This window comes from Phalacrocorax aristotelis, chromosome 2, assembly GCF_949628215.1.
Source record: "Phalacrocorax aristotelis chromosome 2, bGulAri2.1, whole genome shotgun sequence".
Taxonomy (NCBI): domain Eukaryota; kingdom Metazoa; phylum Chordata; class Aves; order Suliformes; family Phalacrocoracidae; genus Phalacrocorax; species Phalacrocorax aristotelis.
Genome location: NC_134277.1, coordinates 108,607,489 through 108,631,401, shown reverse-complemented (window position 1 = coordinate 108,631,401; position 23,913 = coordinate 108,607,489). Strand labels below are relative to the sequence as shown.

The window sequence follows — 23,913 nt, the reverse complement described above, 5'->3', positions numbered from 1 at the left end:
TACTGAGTATCTGCCAAATTGCTACAATATTAATTTGCAACCTAACTTCCAAATCGGTCCCTGGGCGGTTGAATGGAAGGTCTCAATGTTCCAGACAATCTGCCAGTGAGAAAAGATAACCCTTTCTGGCTATCAAAGGGCGGTGACCATGGCCAAGGCCCTGGCTCCCAAGTGTTGTTTTATTCTGCTCTCAGCATATATCATGGAAGCTGTTGTACAGAACAAAACAAATGGGAACTGACGTGGAGAACATAATGAATAGAAGCAGGATGCAGAATGAGATCTTCACAAAATATACCCTTCTTGCTAGCCAGTTAGACATTTTATTTTCTTATTCCTGTCAACATAGAGACATTTCTTGCTCAAGAAATGTTTATCAGCAGATTATTACCACAACTGATACTAAAACATTGCAGATTATTGAAGAAAATGAGTATTTTTAAAAGAAATTTAGAGACAGCTCTCGCCAGTTTTTCTCTGAGCTGAAACAGAAACTCTTCAACCACCTTTTTATAAAAGGGTAAATAATTATATAGGCTAAAATTAATTATATGTGTGTGTACAATTATCAAAATATAGAATACTTATATATGTATATTTGAATTTCTAATTATGCATTACAATTTTAGCATGCAGACTTCTCTTCGAAGGGAAACTATTACTATATTTCATACTTAAGCATATTTCAGGCATCACCATCATTTAAGAAATATTGTTCACATACCCTCCACCAACCAAATGCAGAAGGGGGTTGGTTTTTATCGCTATGAGTCAAAGACTGAGACTATTGGGGAAGACAACTCTGTAATAGCCAATACTACTAGTTTACAAAGAGGACCCTATACTCTAAGCTGAATCAGTATCGAAATGATGAACAGTTGTGAAAAAGCCACCTCACACTGTTCCAGATATATATTAGCACAGCATGTTGAATACGTGTCGTTCATATTTTTGGATCTTTTATGTACAATAGTCCCTTAAACATTTTGCAGGTACCTCTGTGGTTCAAGTGACAGCCACCGATGCAGATGATCCTACTTATGGCAACAGTGCTCGTGTGGTTTACAGCATATTGCAAGGACAACCTTACTTTTCTGTGGAGCCCAAAACAGGTAACTTTCCATAATCTCTCTGCAGTAATGCTGAGAAAAAAGAAAATGTGCATTAAAACTTGCTAGGAACTTATTAATATCATCTCTTTGTTAATTGAGTATATTTGGATTTTGTTGATCTTGTTATTCTTCAGAATAGATTATGAAAACCACATGTATGAGCTATGTGATAAGCAAACATTTGCTGGAGTGGGAACTTCTTTCTTCTTGCCAATCTACCAGTTCCCTGGTCTGCTGCCTGATGCCATCTTTCTGATCAATGAAAATATCAAGACACTGTGAACAAGCTTTTTTTGCAGATGTTTGTTTTAGAAATATTTCAATGTCACATAGCTAGATTTCCTTAAGTATAGATTTACAACATGATCACCTCTCCATTCTGCATTTTAAACTGAAATTTTGTTGTAGGAAATTTGTCTTTTCTTTATTAGTTTGAAGAAAAAAGCACTGTGCTTCCTATCATAGAATCACTACACTTCATCTTAGCCAAAAGACAGAGAAGTGATATCCTTAACTGATATAACATTTTGCTGCCACTTTCAAAACAAATTACTGGTGGAACTTCTTTTTTACTATTTTAATGAAATTTTGTGAATATTTTAATCCACAACAAGATGCAACCTTTAATCCTCTGTCTGTTTAATAAAAAATCTACTGTATAATTTCATTGAGTGGGAAAATATGTTCTCACTCTGCTCAGTTCAGTTTGGTGAGACTTCACTTATGCCAACATGTAGAAGAGTTAAAATCTTTGTTTCAGAGATGGAAAAATTGAGACAAAAGGGCACAAACTATTTACCTGATATAGCATGAACAAATTGTGATGTGAATCAGACCTGAATCCCAATGATATGACCAAAAGTTTTAATGACATCTAAATTTGCAGAAATAAGTACTATAACTAACTTCATATTGCAACAGGTCCATCCTCAGCAGGGATATACAGAACTTCCTTTCCCCCCCCGAATTAGTATGATTTATAGTAGTTTTCTCTCTCTCTCTCTGTCTCTCTCCATGTATATATATGTACAATATATATTGTCATAATGACTGCAGACAGCCCTTGAGCAATAATATGGTAGTTTCTGCTAAATCAAAATCTTCAAGGATCCAGACTGAAATGTTTTAATACATTTTCACTTTGATGTGATACTCAAATTTCCTGTGTGCATGATAATTACCTTCCCAATTTTTGGTTAACATTGCCTGGCAATTTAACTATGATAGAAAAACAAGCAGGCTGGAAAAAAGCACTGTAGAAACAATAACATTATGAATTTGTGTATTCATTGTATTTTAACGTCTTGTAAAATGGGTGAAATAGTGCCAGGCAGTCTGTTTGTGAAATAAATGTTTCAACCCAGAGATGATTAATGAGAAGTCCTGCATTCATAAGGGAAGAAAGAAATAAAACTCTAACTAAACATTCAACAAATACCAGATAAAGAGATATGTGTCCCAAAGTGCCTCTCCTTTATTTAGTTTATGTTTCCTTTGCTCCACTAAGTGCTGGTGGAGTAAACGGCTGCCTCTCTGGAAATCAGAGTTAGTGGCTGTACTGTGTACTGAGCATGAAATATTCATAAAGTCATCACGTTTTGAGAAGGCATATTTATTTTCTGATCTATATCAACAGAACTGAAAGGATGAAACATGAAGCTTTCTACTGGTTTTCATTTCAAATCAATTAATTACAAATTGTATGCAGACCTTCAAGTGAATATAGCTAAAACTACTTCAGATATTACAGTATTTCCATTAATAAATAAAAAATCTCTTAATTACTTTAATGCTTTAGAAGTGGGTACTGTTAAAGCAAATATATGGTAAAATAAGATAATTTCAGATATATGCAGTGTGGCATGATATCAATATTAATAAGAGTTGATATTAATATTAGTAAGAGTTAATGCAGTGAATGACTATTCAAGAGATTGTGGAATGAATCTTGGCCTTGGAATCTTAAAAATGAATGCAGAATATTCTGTTACTTGCTCTAAAAAAGTGGGAAATCAAACCCAGAAGATTATATTTTCCAGGGAAGGGGGAGTGTTACATTATGAAGTCTGTAGTTCAGGGTGTATTTGGAGAAAACAGTCATGGATGGCATTACCTAAAGAATCCAGTACTGAATAAAAACTGGTGTGTTTTGTTGACTACTTAAAATAAGCTTGGAGTATGTCAGTTCAGCTCCGAGTCAAAAACTGTGATATTCTCGTCGAAAATAATTCCTTCCCCTCTTGTAATCATTGATCTGCTGCTACCTTCTAAAAGCAAACACAGTTTTCATGGTAATACATTTGCTTGTGCAACCATTGACATAACTTGTCTTACTGCAGGTGTTATCAAGACTGCCCTTCCAAATATGGATAGAGAGGCCAAGGACCAATACCTACTAGTTATTCAAGCAAAGGACATGGTTGGGCAGAATGGTGGATTATCAGGGACTACGTCTGTAACTGTCACCCTGACTGATGTCAATGACAACCCACCCCGCTTTCCACGAAGTAAGTTACTTCGTAAAAATATGACTTGTAATATTATTTCTAAACATTATTTTTTATATACATTATTATTATTATCATGCTTTTTCTAAACAAAGGGTAAAACTTCTCAGATTCCATGTTAAGTACTTTGAGAATCACTGACAGCAAGGTATGTTGTTGTTGTTATTACTACATTGGAAGAATCTTTTTTCTTTACCTAATATGTTTCAGGTCAGTTGAAATGAAGTCATGTACAGCGGGTACATTTTCTAATGTGTTTTACTTTGTCTCTGAATAAAAAGACAAAAAATGATACACCTTAGTAGGTATTTAGCCAGTTGGGCTTCAGGGTGCATAGTTCTTTAACTTGACTCGTAATCCTTCATATTCCTTTGCATTTTAGCAGGGTTTCTCTTGTACATACACTGTTTCCTAAGGAGTTAATCCCAGAAGAGCTGGGAAGTCACCTTCCCTCCATTTACTTACTTTCACCAAGATGGCTTTCATCCTAACCAAAGAAAGTAGAAGACAGTTGTATGCTGAGACCTGAAGAGATCAGTTTATTACTAGCATTTGGTCTGGAGTGCTTTTTTCTTAAAAAAAGTGTCTTTGTTAAGTAGAATTAAAATAATGTGAAAAATATATTCATGTCCACTCCAGCGTCATGTCCAATGATATAAAAAATAGATCTGTACATAACAGAATCTCTGTTATTTCAAGACACCAACTGCTTCAAATAATAATAGAATAACTGAAGTTATTTTTGAAGGAGAGGGTGTTATTTACTACAGGCTGCACTCAGATAACCTTTTGATGGCATATACACTTGAATGAAAAGGCTGGAATTTTCAAGAATGCAGATGGTGCACTGTTAAAGAAAAGAATATATATCAGTTTCTAGTCATGTTCAGGTTGCAAACTGCCTAATCAAGTTACACAGCAATAAAATAATAAGAGTTTATATTTAAATTATTTGACTTACTTGCTTTTTTCCTCTTTTGTGGAAAACAAGTAAAGTATTTTCTGCACTGGAACTCTGTAGCAGATATTTACCTCATGATTTCCACCTGTTTTGAATTATGTTTTTGCATCTTTGCCTTGTGTTTCCTTATTGTAGGGAGAAATTATGCCAATAATAAAACCTACCAATAAAAGGGCAATTCTATTTTAAACTGAATATATTCTGGTGGCCTGTATAAATATTAAAGTGTATGATTTAAAGGATTTAAAGGATGGAAGATTTTAAGAAGACTAGATTTTTAGCTTATATTCCCGGAAGACTCTAAATTAGTTAAATTTTTAAATTTCACAGGATCATATCAGTATAATGTCCCAGAGTCTTTGCCAGTGGCTTCTGTGGTGGCCAGAATAAAAGCTGCAGATGCAGATGTGGGACCTAATGCTGAAATGGAGTATAAGATTGTGGATGGTGATGGTTTGGGAGTATTCAAAATTTCCGTCGACAAAGACACCCAGGAGGGAATCATAACAATTCAGAAGGTAAGTCAGATTCTGTTTGGTTCTGTGCAAGATGAGGGCAGGTAATAAGAGTATGAGCTTTTGTTTCTAAGGACTTTATCTGTTGTAAAACTTTCCACTGACATATTTCATCTTGACTTCAGTGTGTGCATGTGTGTCTGTTTTTGAGCTTTTTATGACTTACACTGAAAATTCTTGTGGGATTTTTTTTTTTTTTTTTCAATAGCTCTATTGCTTTGAAGAGGCTTTTTTTTAAAGCTCCTGCAACTACAAATTTGGATGGGAATCTCAGCTTTAGTCTCATTTGTCCTTGTATTAAAGGCAAAATGTGAAAATATATCTTACAATAAAAAGGCAAACTCCAAATACAAAATGGATCCCAAACATAATTTTAAAAAAAATCTAATTGTCTTCGGCTGATGACGTTCTATTCAGGAGACATACATTACTAACATTAAATTTATGTATCAGTAAGAATAGTTCTTTTACAAGGTAATATATTAGAAAGAATATTATTTCAAAATATCCTGGTTTCAGCTGGGATAGAGTTAATTTTCTTCACTGTAGCTGGTACAGTGCTGTGTTTTGGATTTAGTATGAGAATAATGTTGAATAACACACTGGTGTTTTATTTGTTGCTAAGTAGTGCTTACACTTTTCAGCTTCCCATGCTCTGACAGGTGCACAGGAAGCTGGGAGGGATCACAGCCAGGACAGCTGATCCAAACTGGCCAAAGGGATATTCCATATTGTATGACGTCATGCTCAGTGTATAAACTAGGGGGAGTTGGCCAGGGGACAGTGATCGCTGCTCAGGCCCAGACTGGGCATTGGTCAGCAGGTGGTGAGTGGTTGCATCACTTGTTTTTCCTGGATTTTGTTCCTCTCTCATCTATTCACCACAACCCCACGCAACGCTACAGGCTTTGGGAGGAGTGGCTGGAGAGCTGCCCAGCAGAGAAGGACCTGGGGGTGTTGGTCGACAGCCACCTGAACACGAGGCAGCAGTGTGCTCAGGCAGCCAAGAAGGCCAACAACATCCGGGCTTGTATCAGGAATATTGTGGCCAGCAGGAGCAGGGAGGTGATTGCCTCCCTGTACTTGGCACTGGCGAGGCTGCATCTCGAGTACTGTCTTCAGCTTTGGGCCCCTCACTAGAAGAGGGACACTGAGGGGCTGAAGCATGTCCAAAGAAGGACAACGAAGTTGGTGAAGGGTCTAGAGACCACGTCTTATGAGGAGTGGCTGAGGGAATTGGGATTGTTTAGCCCGGAGAAGAGGAGGCTGAGGGGAGACCTTATTGATCTCTACAAGTACCTGAAAGGAAGTTGTAGTGAGGAGGGTATTGGTCTCTTCTCCTAAGTTAATAGTCATAACAGAAGAGGAAATGGCCTCAAGTTGTGTCAGGGGAGGTTTAGGCTGGATATTAGGAAAAAATTCTTCACTTAAAGAGTGGTCAGGCATTGGACCAGGCTTCCCAGAGAGATGGTGGATTCACCATCCCTGGAGGTGTTCATAAAACTTGTAGACATGGCACTTCAGGCCATGGTTTAGGAAACATGATAGTCCTGGGTTGACAGTTGGACTGGATGATCTTATAGGTCTTTTCCAATCTTAATTAAAAAAAAAAAAAAAGAAAAGAAGAAGAAAGTATTATTTTGTTATTGTTATATTTCAATTATTAAACTGTTCTTATCTCAACGCACAAGTTTTCTTAGTTTTGCCTTTCCGATTCTCTCCCTTTTTCCACTAGGGCAGAGAAGGGTAAGAGAATGGCTGTGTGGTGCTTAGTTGCCAACTGGGGTTAAACCATGACACAAAAAATTGAAATATTTAAAGAAATATTTTTTTCTTCTTAGGTTTCTATATGTACAGTTCAAACACTAACATTTTAAAATTGAAAAAATCATGTTTATATAAAAATATTAAAAGTCAAAATTCTTACCTTGCAGCAACACATTTTAAAGAGTATCCTTTTACAAATTAGAAGTGTGCTGAAACACTTTACCAGAAAATTTAATTTTGAGAAGAACAGGAAAAAAAAAAAAAACCAAAACAACACCTTAGAAGAATCTCTTCTCATATAATTTCATACTCTTAATGTTTGAACACTTGGCAGTGACAATACTGAATCTATGGCCCTAACTCTGCTAAGCAGTTTAATACTCTCCTAAACGAGGGACTGACTTGGCATTTTAGAATGTGTGTAAGTATGTTCCTGGTCAAGGACCTATGCTTGTAGTTAATATGATTCCACAGGAGACTTTTCTTCCCTTCTTCTTTCTTCCCTTCTTCCTTGTATACTCTTTAATCTCTGTAAACTTCACCTAGCAGTTGTGGGGTTTTTTGTATGATTTATTGGTGGTTTTTTGTTTTGGTTTGGTTTGGTTTTTTTTACTTCTCTGGTGCACTAATTCCTTTCTGAAACAATATAAAACTTAGTAATATTTCTCCTTTGAAAGAAGTTAATACTGTTGCAAAGCGATCCGCTATTTCTCTGATGCCCTGAACACCTGCTGAGAGCTAGTAAGCATCCACAGATGTCACAGCAAATGGAGGATGTTCAGCACCCTTGAAATATCAGGCTTTAATATGTGTAACGTGAATCATCTTTTTTCAAGGCAAACCCATCCATCTTATCCTTCTTGCAAACTGTGCTAACTTCTGCTTAGCACGTTTGAAACAGAAGTGATGAAAAGTTAGGTGTCTCTTTGTTCAACAGCCAAATTCAGTGTGGCTCCTTCAGTTTGCTTCTTTAAGGTTTTTGAGCAAAGACCTGGAAGAAATATGCTTATCCTAGAGGGAGAGCATTTATCAGTGCCACAGTGAGCAACACTGAATCAGTCGGGGGCTTCAGCAGTCTAATTTGAGAACTGATGTGTTCGCTTTAATTTTTAGCATGCTCTTGTAGTCATGGCGTTTGTTCCTGGAATCTCCTGATTCCAGAGTTGTCCAGTGGGACAAAGAGTTGTCATTTATTATTTCTGTAACCTCTTTAGCCAGGGAGGTGAACTGGACTTTTCAGTACTGAACATTTATCCTGAGAAGTGCTCTATGAAATGGCTATTGGACTACAGTAAAGATGTTACAAAATTTTGACCTGATGAAATGCTCGAATTTGCTAATAATTTTTAAACCTAGATGCTGCTATACTTTGACACAAGAATTCAGACTTTTTCCTCATCAGTGTTAGAACATTTCTCTCATTTACCTCCTATTATCAACTTTCTTTCCCCTGCCATACCCAAAAGGGAGTCCCCACGCTGAGGGGCACCTCCCAAACCTCTGGATGCCCTCATTTGGACTCCAGGGAACTTGGTGTCTTGCCTCAGGCTGAAAGATCCTCCCTGTCAACCCTGCAGATTGAATGGCAGAGAACATTGGCTGTGAGGGAATAAAGGAATTGAAGAGCTCCAGCACAGTGGCTAACAGGCTACTGCGCCTTGTTCTTCTCTGGAGGACAGGTACATAGAAGACCTCAGTGACAGTGTATACAGGTTAAATGGTCTTCAACCACTGAGCCTAATCTGCCAGATCACTATGGTGTCAGGCAGAGGTTATCCCTTTATGATAATGTGTGCCTGTTAGTAATGAATCAGGGAAGAAATTAAATCTGTAGCCTGGAATCTGCCTAAATATTTTACTATCTGGCACGTGACATTCTATACACCTCTGAGTGCAATTAGCTCTCTCCTTTTCAAGTCCCTGACATCAGCTGAGGCATTGAGAAGCAGCTCAACCTCCAAATGCATGCCCATCATTTTAAAATCCTGTGTATTTATATGCTCAGATGACATGTCTGTGTACACATCAAGCAGTAAAATGCCAAGGCAAAGACTTCTGAAAAGACACGCTTTGGTTCTAAATGCAAATGCATTGCCTTAGCTTTGCATATTTTTGCTCCAATCATACATACAAATCAGCAGGCCAGGCATGAAAATCACTGCCAGTATCTCTGAGCAGCTGAAGGCACTGCTCCATTCATTTATGTGCTGGCTGTTTTGGAGAAAGTTTGGCACCTGGTTATCAGACTTCCACATGGAAACTGAGGGTTTTACATTCAGTTTTTAGGATAACCATTTTGAGACAATCTGCAAAGTTGACTTCCTCACTAAAACTAAGGGTGTTTTTTTTTAAACACACAGGAGCATCAAGTCAAAAAAAGGAAAAAAATATCATTAAAAAATTGAGAAGTGAGATTTAAGAATTCACTGAGCAAAGCAGGATTTTTGTATGCTCTAAGTTGATGAAAAGTGAAAGAAATGACCAAGGATCAGTAAAAGCTGCAAATATATTTTATATATATCTGAATAAAAGAAATTTTTTTTTAAAAAGAGAGATACCAAGAATCGTGATATTAGAAAAAGTGTTACATGGCTAGGTATTTCCGAAGATTAATTTTGTATAATGGACTTGACTAATACATATATTGACTTGAAAGTTAGCAAAATCAGTGAATGACATTTGGGTGTTTTTAATTTTTGGTTTGGTTTGGGTTTTTTCCATGCACAGTTGAAGACATTTCTTCTCTGCACCCTATGACACAGAGACTTCAAAACATCAAAAGTCAGCAGAAAAAAATAATTGTGGTTTTACTCTAACAGTGATATTCATTGGAATATGGAGTGCATTCTTCTCTCATTTATATCTCTTCTGCATTGCTAAATCCAGATATCTCTGGCTTGCACTGTTTATTCAGGATGGATTTTTCTCTAAACAGTTTGAGAAGAGTGCTATTTTTCAAATAGTAGTAGTTCTGCTCATAGCTTTTATAGCCATGGCAGGACTGGAGATTACATGTTCCTGAACATGCTAGTACCGTTGCTGCCTAGTGTCTAATGTCCATATATACTAGATACTAGACTAACCTCAGTTCAAGGTAGCATTTTGACAATAGGCTGGTATTCTTGTAATAACTCCCTTGATCATATAGAATCTGACAAGGGAGGAATATATCCACCATGTTTTCATCCACTTGGTCTTTATCCCTCCAAAGAGTAAAGAGTAGGATTGTACTACCTTATGCAGCACAAGGAGCAACCATGCTGTACTGATGTACAGTATTTCCTGCTATATGGCTTTTCACATACTTGTGACACCTTATTTCCTTTCATCTTAATTAAGATGTTTGAATCAGGTATTAAATGAATGAGATGTGAAGTTCATGTATCCCAGCAAGTTGCTAAGTTCATTCTAGAAAAATATAAACAAAAAAATAAATCAAACCAACCAAACAACAAACTATTTAAAATATTCTTTGGGACAAGGACTAAGTTTTGTTCATGAATTTATGGCTTAAATAAATTAAGTAATAACAACAGGTTAAGTCTGGGTAGAACTGATTTTTTTGTGAGATCAGTGAAGATAGAATTTAATCTTATGACAGGAACTAGTAAAATTAGTATTGAACCATTTACTTGGGTATTGGCACTAAAAACTAGAGTCTACCTTCTTATACAATACATTATCTGAATTTATTGACTGAATTCATATACAAAAAATTGATCCAGCGTGTATCTAGGATGATATATAAAAGTGCATAAGTCATTTTTAAGATGCCATGCTCTGTTTCCAACCTGTAATAAGATATGAAAAATGCTAGAAGACAAACTTTATTTTCCAGAAGCTGGTATAAACAATAAGCGAATGGGACCTGTAAGTACAACTCAAAGTGATATTCTCAGCTTACAGGAAGTGTGCGAAAGCGGTGGGAGAACTAGTGGCGGTCTTTTCCTGTTAACCTGCTATGTTCATACAATTTGTTGCCTAGTAGTTCCAAGCCACTGTGGAAACCCTCCCATTTTTGTCTTTTACCACTTTCTCACAAACGAAACAGAAGAAAGCTCCTCCTTTATTTTTATCATGTACAGAGCAGTCTAAAGATGCCACCTACTCAAACTTCATGCTAGCGTTCTGATGTTGCAAATAATCGGAGAGTTTGGCTATCCTCCACCCTATAGGCACGCTCTCTCTAGTGAATTCCTAAGTAAAGCTAAATTAGATGTCTAAGTTACTTTTAAGCATGATTTAGGAAAACGTCCACCTTGGGTGATCTTTTCAGGAAAAAAAAGTTTTTGCACAGTTTTTGGAAAGGAATTGGGCATTTATATTTCTTAGAAGTATTTGAAAATTTTATCCTGGTTCACACTATGACTCAGTTCTCCATCTGTGGAGTAGGATCAATTCCTTCCTGTGGTTTCATTTCTAATTTACATTCTGCTATCAATGCTCTGCTAGTAAGGACTCAGATCATTTGCATAGCTATGTTTCACAGTGGTGAGGGTGTTTGGAAGAAAAGTGTAATTTTTCTGAATATATTGGAGTTTTTAAAAATGTGTTGGATTTGACTCTGCAGTAGCAACCTTAGAACTGAAGAAATACATATGGAAATTAATGATGCTTCAGTTATTTAACACAACAAATTCTGGAGTGCCCATGCATGAACAATTTCAAAGTGAATTCATGTTGACTGTTCACAGAATCCTGACTGTAATACACATGAACGGAATCTTGGCTTCGCTTTCTAAGCAAAAAACATATACAAGACCATATTGTTTGTAGTTTCCAAAGCACTATTCCTAAAAATAGTACACTGCAAAAGGCAGCATGTAAGTGCAGGTCTCACTTTATTCACAAAGTTGTAGCCTGTCGTTAGACTTCAGTAATAATAGCAGCTTAGTAGCAAAACACCTTAAGATAAAAACCTGATAGATGATCTGTATGTGCCTACACTTTTATCAGATACTTGGTGCTTAAAGTAGTAATGGTAATTTAATAACAAAAAAGGCTGCAAGGTATATTTTTATTATATGTATCACATGTGACTTTATGGAAGGTTATGAGATCTGATTCAAGCCATTTTGAAGTCTATGGAGAGATTTTAGTGGACTTAAGTGTAAAAACATAAAAGCCTGAAGACTATAGAGAAAGGGTTGCCATGTCTTCCTGTAACAAGTGGCAAGCATTAAGATTTCCCATGGTACAGTTCTTGTTCACTTCGCCTTCATTTCTCCCCTGAATACACAGCCCTACCACCAATATCACCAACCAATTTGAAAGTTAGAGGGAAAAATGTGAAAATAGTGTTACGAAATACTTTCTCATAGAAATTGACTGCCAAGAGATTATTCTAAAACCTGAGTTGGTTCTAAGAGTAATACTGGCAATTATAAAAATGGGGGTTTATGCATAAGCTTTTGAGTGAAAAGCTGTCTTGCTATTACTGCTAACCGTTCACTTTTTTTTTTTTCACACAGAAAACTTTCTTTCAATTCTTTATCAGAGTTTACAATGTAAGAACCCAAGGCTTCCAGGGTTCCTTTGAGAGATAATGTGCATTTGTTTGATGTACTGCAGTTTTCAATATAAAACCTCAACTGGGCTTAAAAATGTGATTTTCACCTCTGAAAAGTACATTATTACAAAGTTACCATACAATAAAAAATGAACTTTACAAAAATGGGCTTCCTGTGAATGATAACTTCATATCCAGCCTCTGTAATATAGATGACTTGTTTTGTAATTTCCTTCAGACAGGATAAAATTCTTAGTGCTTAAAAAAAAAAAAAAAAAAAAGAAAGAAAAAAAAGACAGACCCCACAAACCCCAAAATGAGAGAAAGATGAATGGATCCTGCACAGGATCTAATCAGATAACACTAATGCACAGTTATTAATGAAGCTGTCAAACTCTATTCACTGTACTGAAGGACTGTTGTCCATTTAACCTTCAACACTGATGTAGTGATTTGTAGTCTCTTGACTTGGTATGCTATTATTGGAATTTTGTGCTTCTGTTATAGCAGGAAATAATGAAGGCATGATCTGAAGACCAGTTAAATAATGCTCTCTGTATAACAGACATTGATGATGATTAGATAAGAAGAAAAAAAAAAAGAGTTCACTTTTTCAGTCTTTCATTAGTGTCTGTAGTATGTAATACCTTCATTTTATTATCTACAAATTGTTGAAAGATTTCCATCAGGTCAAGAACTCTTGCATACTAATCCTGCGATAGGGTTTTTTTTGTATTTTCCCAGATTATATTCTGCCTCAAAACTTGGTACCTGTGTGTTTACCATGGGATTTGAGGATGTGTATCTTACAGGAGCAGACTGAGGATGATGACTGTAGTTTTTATAGACATTGTCACGCCCCACAGGAGACAGACTGTGCTAACAAAGAACTAAAATAAAACAATATTACTGTCGCTGTATAACACAAAACCATTTGGTGTTGTAAAACCCCTTTGCCAATCCATAGTTCCCCTGTTCTAAACACCAGCTGTTCCCCACTGTATATGTACATACAATAGGTTTTTTACTTATTTTCATTAACAAGGACCCTTATAGCCTTTGGAAACTATCAACAGCATTGGGTACTGGAAGATGTCTGAGGGAATCCTCAGGGCAGGATTCATATTGCTGAAAGCAGAAGTTTACTTCTTCCAGTTATTGAGGCTCCCTTACTAGTGACTGGTGAAAAACAGGCATTTGTAAGTAGACCAGCTGATTTCGTCCCTAGAAGAATTTTTCTACACTCACAGTGAACACTATACGGTGATTTTCTCAGATTTATGTGGCTAAGTTAAAGAAGGTAAAACCTGCTCTTAGTAAGCCACCCTTTTCAGAATATGCATCTACACTATTGTTAGTTTTGCATCCTTTTCTATGAGGAAATATGTCTGTAATGAAAGTGGTTTTTGTGTATTCACTGCTAGTCTAACACTCCTGTAATCCAGTCAAAAAAAGAACAATCTTTTTCTATATTATAGGAATGAAATATGATGATTTAAAAGTGCATGTCAGCCCTTGTGATAAATGTTCACATGGAAACACAAGTTTTTATGTTTTCAAGTATTGGAGTTCTAATTTAGTCTTCTTTAATCAATATAGAAACATGGAAATTTAAAAATAATTTAAATATTTCTCCATTATTTTTCTTAGTCTATTCAAATTAGAATTTATATAATTTTTCCAATTACATAATTGTGCTCTATGCACTTTCTGTATTAAATCAGAATTTTCATAATCTTTTTTTCTTAGGATGACTCTGGTGAAGACATTTGTATATCATAAGATGATATCTTGTCTGCACTCTCATGATAAATCTCCATGTGTTTGAATAAGTGTCGATGCAAAACCAATTATCCAGTTTCAACAGATATCACTGATGAATGAGAATGAATTAACCTTCCCTTCTCCGCTATATATTTTTGTATATTCTGACTGAAAATATACAGCTTTCTAAAAGCTTCCTTTTTTTTTTCTTTTTAGTTCAACAAATCTCAGCTTTTTGTCTTTGACATTCTCAGGTTATCATTTCTTTAGTTAATATAATGTTTCTATTGGAAAATGAGAAGTCTTAAGATATTTGTGTGCTTGCCTGTCTCCTCCTTAACTTTGCTGCTCATCTGGTCATATCAGTTTTTTAATTGTTATCACAACACAGTATAGTTTCTGAGATATTTTTCATCATTGTAACACCACATTCTATTTGCATTATGGCTGTGAGGTTTGTTTCATACCACATACATTGTGCATTAAATATAAAACCAAAATTAAAATTAAAAATCATTCAACATGCTTTAGTAATAAATGCTGACCAGCTGTATCCAGTATAGTGACCAGTATCCAGACAAACTTTCTTTTATGGCATATCTGTGTTTGGAAAGCTACAGATACCACAGCTCTGATTCAGTGCAAAAAGTAAGCAGCTGCATAACCTGAGTATATTGGGTTTGCATGGCAAGGTTTTGGTAGTGGGGGGGGGCTACAGGGGTGGCTTCTGTGAGAAGCTGTTAGAAGCTTCCCCCATGTCTGATAAAGCCAATGCCAGCTTGCTCCAAGAGACCTGCCGCTGACCAAGGCTGAGCCCTTCAGCAATGGTGGCAGTGCCTCTGGGATAACAAATTTAAGAAAGGAGAAAAAAAAACAGCACAACTGCAGCTGGAGAGAAGAGTGATGATATGTACAAGAAACAACGCTGCAGACACCAAGGTCAGTGAAGAAGGACGGGGAGGAGGTGCCCCAGGTGCCAGAGCAGAGATTCCCCTGCAGCCCATGTAGGTGAAGATCCTGGTGAGGCAGGCTGTCCCCCTGCAGCCCACAGAGGTTAATGGTGGAGCAGATACCCACCTGCAGCCCGTGGAGGACCCCATGCCGGAGCAGGTGGATGTGGGCCCAAAGGAGGCTGTGACCCTGTGGGAAGCCCTCACTGGAGCAGGCTCCTGGCAGGACCTGTGGCCCCATGGACAGAGGAGCCCACACTGGAGCAGGTTTGCTGGCAGGACTTGTGACCCTGGGGGGAACCCACGCTGGAGCAGTCTGTTCCTGAAGGACTGCACCCTGTGGGAGGCACCCACGCTGGAGCAGTTTGTGAACTGCAGCCCATGGGAAGGACTTATATCGGAGAAGTTTGTGGAGGACTCTTCCCCAAGAGACAATGAAGATCACTTGTATCCTGTTTGGAGAAGCCTTTTGCTGCCACATAGAGTTTATAAAAGTTCAGTGCTTTTGAGTATGATGTGTTGCAATTAATTTTTCATTTTTAAATCTAGACTATTCACAGCTGTATTGTAATGTCAGCATAATCGCTGACTTTCAGATGCTCATCTGGGATTTATCCTACTGTAACTCAATGGAGAACTTAGACCCTTGCATTTGTAGGTCAACAGATGTGTGCTTCACCTCTGCTGCTCCTCTGAGTACAGGAATGTTTTGCAGATGCTGTCGGATGATTTTGCAAGCACATTTCAGAACCCTATGATGTATTCAGAATCAGAACTGCAGAAAACTTTTTTTGATCTATTTTATACACTTGGAATTATAGTTTGAAAATATAGTTGAGTAACCAGACTGCAGTTTTAAAAATGCTTGGGTCTTTTGTTGCTGTTCTTGATGATTAAACTTGGAATTGCAAAGGAATAGTTAGCTGGGTGTTTGGTGCAAGCTGACAAACTATGACTATAGGTATAGGGTAAATGGTGCTAATATTAACATGATGCTTTCTTTCAATAATTGCCCATTAGGTAAGATGCTTTTTTGCCTCCAAAATAATTTTCTTTACAGGGCTATCTTCCAGATCACAGATATCCTGCTAGTTGTGGGGGGCAATTTTTAATTCTAATGTAGTATTTATTCCAAAATAAACTATACTTTCATCAAAGACAAAGCAGAATGAAGGTGGAAAAATTAATGTGCATTTTGTTTAATAAGCAAAACAAAACAAAACAAAACAAAACAATCCCCAGGCTGCATCTCAGTACAAAATGTTATCATATAAACAAAGTGGTTTAACCAGTTGCCACGATTTCTGTACAAATTTATACAGAGCTTGCAGTAATAATTCAATAGTCAGTCCCAATGTTCTGCAAAAGAATAAACAAGCCTCACAATTTTCTGAATGAAGTGTTTTCACCAGTGAATATTATATCACGTTCTTATGTCTGGGTAGTAGGGCACATTGTATTTGACATTACCTTAGATAAAATACGGTTAAGACAAAAACAAGTATTGATTCACAACAATGAAATAACAAGGGAGAATTTGATCTTCACAGAAGTCACGGAAAGTTTTGCCACTAACTCAGAGAAATCTTGTTTCATTCACAGGGTAGAACTACCTTTACCATTAAAGTCATTAAGGAATATTCGCTAGTGAGACACTGCAAGTACTCTTTGGAGTAAGCTAAAAAATGACCCATCAACTGTGCTTTACCAATCAAAAGTGCTAGTTGAATACAAATGACAAAGTTTATTTTGTACTTACTGATGGTTGTAAGTGAAAAAGTTTTGCAGCAACATCACTGCATAATAACATTTCCAAATAACTTTACCTGTATAGGAGCTGGATTTTGAAGCTAAGACAAGCTACACCCTGAGGATAGAAGCAGCCAATATGCATGTTGACCCTCGCTTCCTGAGCCTGGGACCCTTCAGTGACATGACAACAGTGAAGATAATTGTAGAAGATGTTGATGAGCCGCCTGTGTTTACTTCACGTTTATACTCCATGGTGGTGTCTGAAGCAGCAAAGGTTGGCACTATCATTGGAACTGTAGCAGCCCATGATCCAGATGCCTCAAATAGTCCTGTCAGGTAATTATAAGATGTCTTAATTGTTTATTTTAAATAAATATTGTATCAAAGTTGTTAATTTCATGTTGGTTACACTGAAAGCGATTAGTTAGCTTTGTTCTCTTACAGAGGGAGATCAAGATGTTCTAAGAATTTACATATTTTGACTTCTATGCTCCTGAACTACAGAACCTTTGAGGAAATAATGTATTTAATTCTCTGTAAAACAAAGAGAAGAGAAGATATAATTTCAGGATTAAAAATAAAAAACTTTAACATATTACTCATATTTATATCTCTCTAAGTTTAGAAAGATTATTATCTATAACAAGTTATGTTCTCTTAAATCAACCAGGACCTACATATATATAATATACATATATGTGTGGGTCTATGCTTGTGTGTGCATAATGATTCATATTCTGCGTGCACTGTGCACAAGAGTGTAATAGCACATAGAGTTTTGCATGTTAAACTGGAGCTGAGGTCCCACAGGAAAGAAAACATTAGAAAAAACCTCTTTACATGAGAGGAATTGATAGAGAAGACACATCCTGTCCTAGTCAGGATGGTTAAAGGCACTAATCTTTTGTGTTTTGTAAATTCTGCTGCAGCCAAATATCTTCCTTTCGAATGGGAAGAGGTATGAACAATAGGGGTGCATGAAAACTGTCAAGGGCCTTTTCCTTTGTCTTCAGTGTGTGAAGTACCTGCAAGTCTTCCACAATCTAATGTTCAGGATCATAAAGAAACCATAAGAAAACAGAAAGTATCAATCTTATGTTTGCCTGTATCTAAGGTTAAAGCTCAAGGACAAAGACTCACCACCTAAGTTAAACCAGTAATGAGTTACCTGTTACTTTTCTTATGCATAGTAATATTAATTGTCAAAGGAACATGCAAAGGATCTAGAGGGTAATACTTCTGACTCAGGAATTTTGTGAACTAAACACCTGCAGGAAGAGGAACACATACACAATTAAAAATTACTACTAAGTTTCATTTGTTATTATTGTTCATTTAGGGCATACATAGAAAAGAACAGGTACAGAACTCGTTTGGATGTCACATCTTCTGGTGATGTTAAACTTTTACTTTCATGCACAGAAGATGAACTTGGGACTCTAGTGTAGCTCTGTAATCTCTAAAGCAGCAATCTTAAGTTGTAAAAAGTAAAGCATGTGTTTCACCACTCCTAGAGGTGATGTAAGTGTTCTCTTTCTCTCTTTCATTATATTTTTGCAACATACTTGAAATAGCTGACTCCTATAATGTATAAACAAGTCCCAGGTGGATGGTTGGCATGGATTTACTTGTGAAATTTATCTTTGCTGAGCTCTTTCTTTGCTGGGAAAGTGTTTTCTGGCACTGATGTTAGCACCTGGCATATAGTATCTGGTTTAGCAGAGTCATGTAGAGTAGGGTTAAATCCAGTTTCATAAATGCAGTCCATGCTCAGAATGCTTTTGCCTCCTATATAAACATAAGGATGAGTTTATCTGCCTTGATCTGGTTAATTTTTACAATTCCAGCATAAACTAGCCTCAGTAACACCTTTAACATTTCTTCTGCTTCAAAGTTGTTTGGAATTTGAGAGGGAGGAAAAAAGAAACAGTGAGGGTTTATCTATATGCTTGTGAACCCATCATCTACATTATCTGGGGTACTGACAGATCATATAATTTAAAGCTGTCCTGCATTTGCTATGATGTACATCATAGCCAGATTCACCTAAAATTGGAATGTGTTAAGGAGGATTAACGCATAATACTCTTCATGATCTATTTAAGAAGTTTAAATTATTAATCTATAAATAAGTATTCCAAATTCCAAACCTTAGATTATATTGATATTGAAATTTAGATTTGTTACAGTTCAGAAAATGTTGAAATTACAAGATCATATACAATTAAAACCTTGATAATACTGGGGGAGAAGTGGGGGCAGGTGGAAGTAATAAATATTTTTAAAATAAGAGGTTATCTCATATGGACCAGAGAACTATTGACATTTGAACTAGCTTAAATAAAGGATTTAAAACTCCTGCAGCTCAAAGGTTTTCAAGTATTAATGGCTCCAAGGAATTAAAGGATCAAAAGTATTTTAAAGTTGGTTTTTTTTCTGTTAGAATTTGAATATGGATACAACACTTATAAATAAGTTAAGGGAAACTGCTTGCCTCCTATGCATAAAAATTATTTTTATTCTTGTTTCATAAGGATCTGTTCTCTAATTTATATAACTCGGTTGCTCCCCCCCCCCTTCCCCCCCTTCCTTCCCTCCCTCCTTCCTTTTTATTGCTTTCTTTTTATTACTTCCTTGCTTTCTTTTCCTTTTTCTTTCTCACCTCTTTCCTTCTCCTCCTTCTCCTTCTTTCTCTTTCTGTCTTTCCTTCTTATTCTTTTTTTAAGAAAGGTCTTTGGCTCTTCAATTGCAAAGTGATAGTGTTAACAAGCTGGAAATCCAAGGGCTGGCAGGAGACTGAATCCCAGCTACGGGGCCTGCCGAGCCTGGCTACATAGCAGAGGTGACAGACATAGTCTCATGGAGAAGTCTGCCAGCCACAAAAGAGTTGAAGAGCACTGCTGACCAAATAAACAACAGTGCTGGCATGAAATAAAGTAAAAAATGAACTACAGTTAACATAAAATGGGAAAAAAAAAAAAGTGAAAGAGGGGGAGCCTTAATCCATTAAAACTGCCGTTACTGTTGTTACAACTGTTTTCTCCCTCTCACTGTGACATAATATGGTGAAACAATTCTAATTATGCAACAAGTCTCTGCTCTAAGATTTTGCAGCCAAGAGGGATAGGTAAAAACACAATACAACAAAGTAGGAGTTGGTGTATTACAACACAGAATAAACAAATATTGTCATAAGAACATCGTATCTGGGAAGTTCCATTTTTTAACTCTCTTCCATAATTCTTTCCTTCTACGTTGTTCGGAGGGTTTGGTTAATGTTGTATCAATAATCTTCCATCAGTGTGATGGTAATTGTAATAATCACAGTTGGTCTGATTCGGACATTTTAATTCATCCTGAGAATAGGGAAGTGCTCTGGAGTACATACTTGATCTAAATTAGAGTGCAAGAATCTGAACTTCTATTAAATCAAATGTCAACAATATTCCAGTTGTAAATCTAAATCTGCCTAATCAACTGTCCCTTTCTCTCAAAAAGGTTACAAGCAAAACACCAACAGGCCTTTTGACCTTTTCCCTTATGCTATTTCCTGTTTGCTCAGGAGCTCATTTCCCCTTCCCAAAACAAATTTGGAGGTAAAAGATATGTTACGCCAAAGAGTTAAGGGCATGAGCCTTTGTTTGTCTAATGACAGTAAAAACACTGGGAGCTGACAGTGATGACATGCAATCCCTTGACCTACTCTGCATCATCTCACTTTTCGTCCCTGTCTCTGCAGCTCTGGGAGACTCAGGGGCTCTTCTGCTGGTGATAGAAAGCTCTGTGCCAGCCCCATGGGAGCAGCACCAGGCTGGCACAGCCATGTAGCAAACTTCCAAATCACCTTCTCCTTAGCTGCAGTTCAGGAGGATGTTATTCCATGAATAAATGAAAGTTTGCCTTACAGCAGAGAGGAAGAAAGAGAGGGGAATCCCTATAACCTCACTGAAAAGGACACTGTGGGAATGGCGCCCACCCCTGTCAGCTCAGGTTGCTGTGTAACACTTTTGCCTTTGCATGTGGCTTTTCTTCTCCCAACACCCCAGAGAAACTGGACAAAACAAAGCTCAAAATGGGGAAACAGTAGAAGCTCTTTCTTTAATAAGAAAGAGAAACTTCTGAAACAATGGAATATTTTTACAAGCTGTAATTGAACATAAATCAAAAGTTTTCTTTTACCCTTCACCTAGGTACTCTATAGATCGAAACACAGACCTGGAGAGGTATTTCAATATTGATGCCAACAGTGGAGTCATTACAACTGCCAAATCTTTGGACAGGGAAACTAATGCTGTTCATAATATCACAGTTTTGGCTATGGAAAGTCGTAAGTAACGATTTAAAGATTTTATTGGCTGTTTATGTGTAAAGCTTCAGGCTTTGTTGTGATCAGCTGCATTGAGATAAATTATGAGAGTTTCAAACCATGGCAGATAAAAATTCCTTCTTACTCAATGTAAAAAAAACCTATGTGATAAAAATTAAGAAATACAACAGATTAAGTATTTGCTTATCCCTTTGCCTCACACCTTGTGTAGTCTTTTGACTCCTGAAAAACAAGTGCAAAAGAAGATGAAATATGTAAAGTGAGCAGTCTCAGACCAAGAATCATTAGAGGAAAAGTGATATGAAGTATAGAAGAGAACAGTTTGCCCATCATAGTGATGGCAGTCACTTAGAGTTGATTGCTGTCAGTCAGTCACAACATCCTTAAAAGGTATGAAGGAAGGGGGATGTGAATACTCATGTGCTTTCACTTTCCTGATGCTAAGGTAAGACTGTAGAGGATATTTCACACTTGGTATCTTTTCTGGTGTAAGATGAAAAGTGTTGAAGAATCAAAGCTTTTGAGCACATACAAGAAATCTGTTAATGAAAGTTCAAACATAAACTTGTTCAGCTCTGAATACATTCTGTGAAAAACTATATATTTTTGCCTTTATATTTGAAGATCTTATTTCTTCAGATTTCATCCTAAATACTACTCTGTTGGGCTGTGATAATAAAAGAGTTATCAATACTCTGACCTGCTATTTTAAAAATCCTCACTTCTTGCTTTCATTGAGGTTAGTTTAATGTTTAACCTGAAAAATAACATTTATCATTTAATGTCTGTACGAATTTATTTTGTATTCTCAGGAGCAGAATTTTGGTCTAAGAGACCAGCATGGAAACCAAAAATTTTCATGGGTAGTAACAAAACTGACAAGGTTGCCAAAGGGCATCCCTGACACAAGTGAGAGTCTAGGAGCACAAGTAATACCTTACAATACTTTAATATATGTTCATAGCTTGCTTGGTTTTCAAATAGCTTAGGTTTGCAAAGGAAAAAGTTGGTGCCAAAATTGCTTACTCCTCTGGTATTTCACATGTGGAATAACAAAACCAAAGCACTTCATGATCCACATTTAGATGCATTTCTGTGTTTCTGTAAGTATTTATAATATTTACTATAATGTGGTTGCAATATCTGATAAAAAGATACATAAGTATTTGAAGGCTTGTACGATTTTCCATTCTGCCCTGCTCTATTACTAATATCACCACTTGTGGTAAAAAAAATAAAATGCAATCTATCTTTTCCCTGCTCCAAAGCAGAAATATGTTCTAGTGAAACAAGTATATCACACACTGATGTCATTTATGCCTAGTCCAAAAATATCTACTCTTTAAAATCAAATTATGACACTGGACCCTGTACAGACTCATATTTTAGCTAGAAGTGTGCATCAGTTTAAGAATGTGCTTCATATTTGAAGTATTCAACATGTTTATGACAGTGTTTAAATGCTTAGTTTTGTGTGCAGTTTAAATACTTTGGAGTTTTGCTTGGGAATACAGCTTCCTCTTTTTTTCTTTTTTTTCATACATAGTTGATGGAATTCTGTTTTTAACTTCTTAATAACTGGATCAATCTGAACTGCAACAGTGCTGTTCTGGCTGGCCCTTGGTGATAGTTTTACATCTTCTTGCTCTTATCCTTCCATACAATGTAATTCAATGCTGTGATTAGTGACTTAGATTTTCAGTTTACGCCCAAGAGAAAAATCTTAGTTTAACTAAAGTGGTTGGAAAAGATAAACATTGTTTCCACTAGGTCCAGAAGATCAAGCCAAGAGCTTTCTTTGTCTTTCTAGGAGGGACTGCAATTGATTTGATAAGTATATGCAAAAGAAGGATGGAAATGAAACATGTACTGACCCAAAGAATAACTTGCAAGGAGCTCGTCTTCATTCTTTTGTTGGCTTCTTTTCCTATAGAGAATCCAGCACAGATTGGGAGAGGCTATGTAGCCATCACTATCCTTGACATCAATGACAATGCCCCTGAGTTTGCCATGGAGTATGAGACAACTCTCTGTGAAAATGCTCAACCTGGCCAGGTATGGCTTGATAGGTTTTTTTAATGTTTATTTTTATCAGATAGGCAGCCATTCCTTATGACAGCCTGCCATCTTTAAGATAAAATAGAATCAGCTTATGGCAGTAAAAATGATGCTTTGATGTGCAGCACAAACAAATATTCATCAAGCCCTAACATCTTTACCGTACCTCTGAAGAGAAAGACTCAGGTGTAAAAATTACATGTTGACGGTACTGTTAAAATCTCTGGTTTTCTTACTGATGTAATGGATACATTTTGCTAAACTCACCTAATTTTGAATAATATTAAGAACAGATACCTCCTTCTAATTTTACTGGGAAGTGGGAAGTCTTAACATGGAGGTTATTCTGAGACTGCAGACCTACCATTCCTAAAATGATTACACACTTATTTCCATTAAGAAGTATGGGCCATATGGCCACAATTTCACAAGGGAGATGTATTCCTACCAAATTCCCCAATGTTTTTAGCTCCCCGAATGTCTTCCAAGTAGCCCTAGACTCAGATAAAAGTATCTGGTGTTGTTTATCCTTGGTGTCTACAGTATTTGGACTTTTCCTCTCTACTTTGTAAGGCTCCAGAAAATACATATATTTTCTCATTCTCTCTTCTCTCTCCCAGAAAACTAGTCAATGTTTCACCCACATAGATCCCACATATTCCCTGGGAGGCTTTGCGCTTTTGTGCCTTCT

At 36.7% G+C, this 23,913-nt stretch overlaps 1 protein-coding gene across 1 annotated transcript in view; it reads left to right on the top strand.

The window, feature by feature from the left end:
* The window catches only part of LOC142053266 (cadherin-7), an 83,770-nt gene that overhangs the window by 46,749 nt on the left and 13,108 nt on the right, over window positions 1–23,913 (top strand). The window contains exons 4-9 of the mRNA XM_075084607.1: window positions 993–1,112; window positions 3,452–3,619; window positions 4,911–5,098; window positions 16,920–17,173; window positions 21,028–21,164; window positions 23,098–23,219. Of these exons, the coding sequence (XP_074940708.1) occupies window positions 993–1,112; window positions 3,452–3,619; window positions 4,911–5,098; window positions 16,920–17,173; window positions 21,028–21,164; window positions 23,098–23,219 (989 nt within the window). The remainder of the gene's footprint in view (window positions 1–992; window positions 1,113–3,451; window positions 3,620–4,910; window positions 5,099–16,919; window positions 17,174–21,027; window positions 21,165–23,097; window positions 23,220–23,913) is intronic.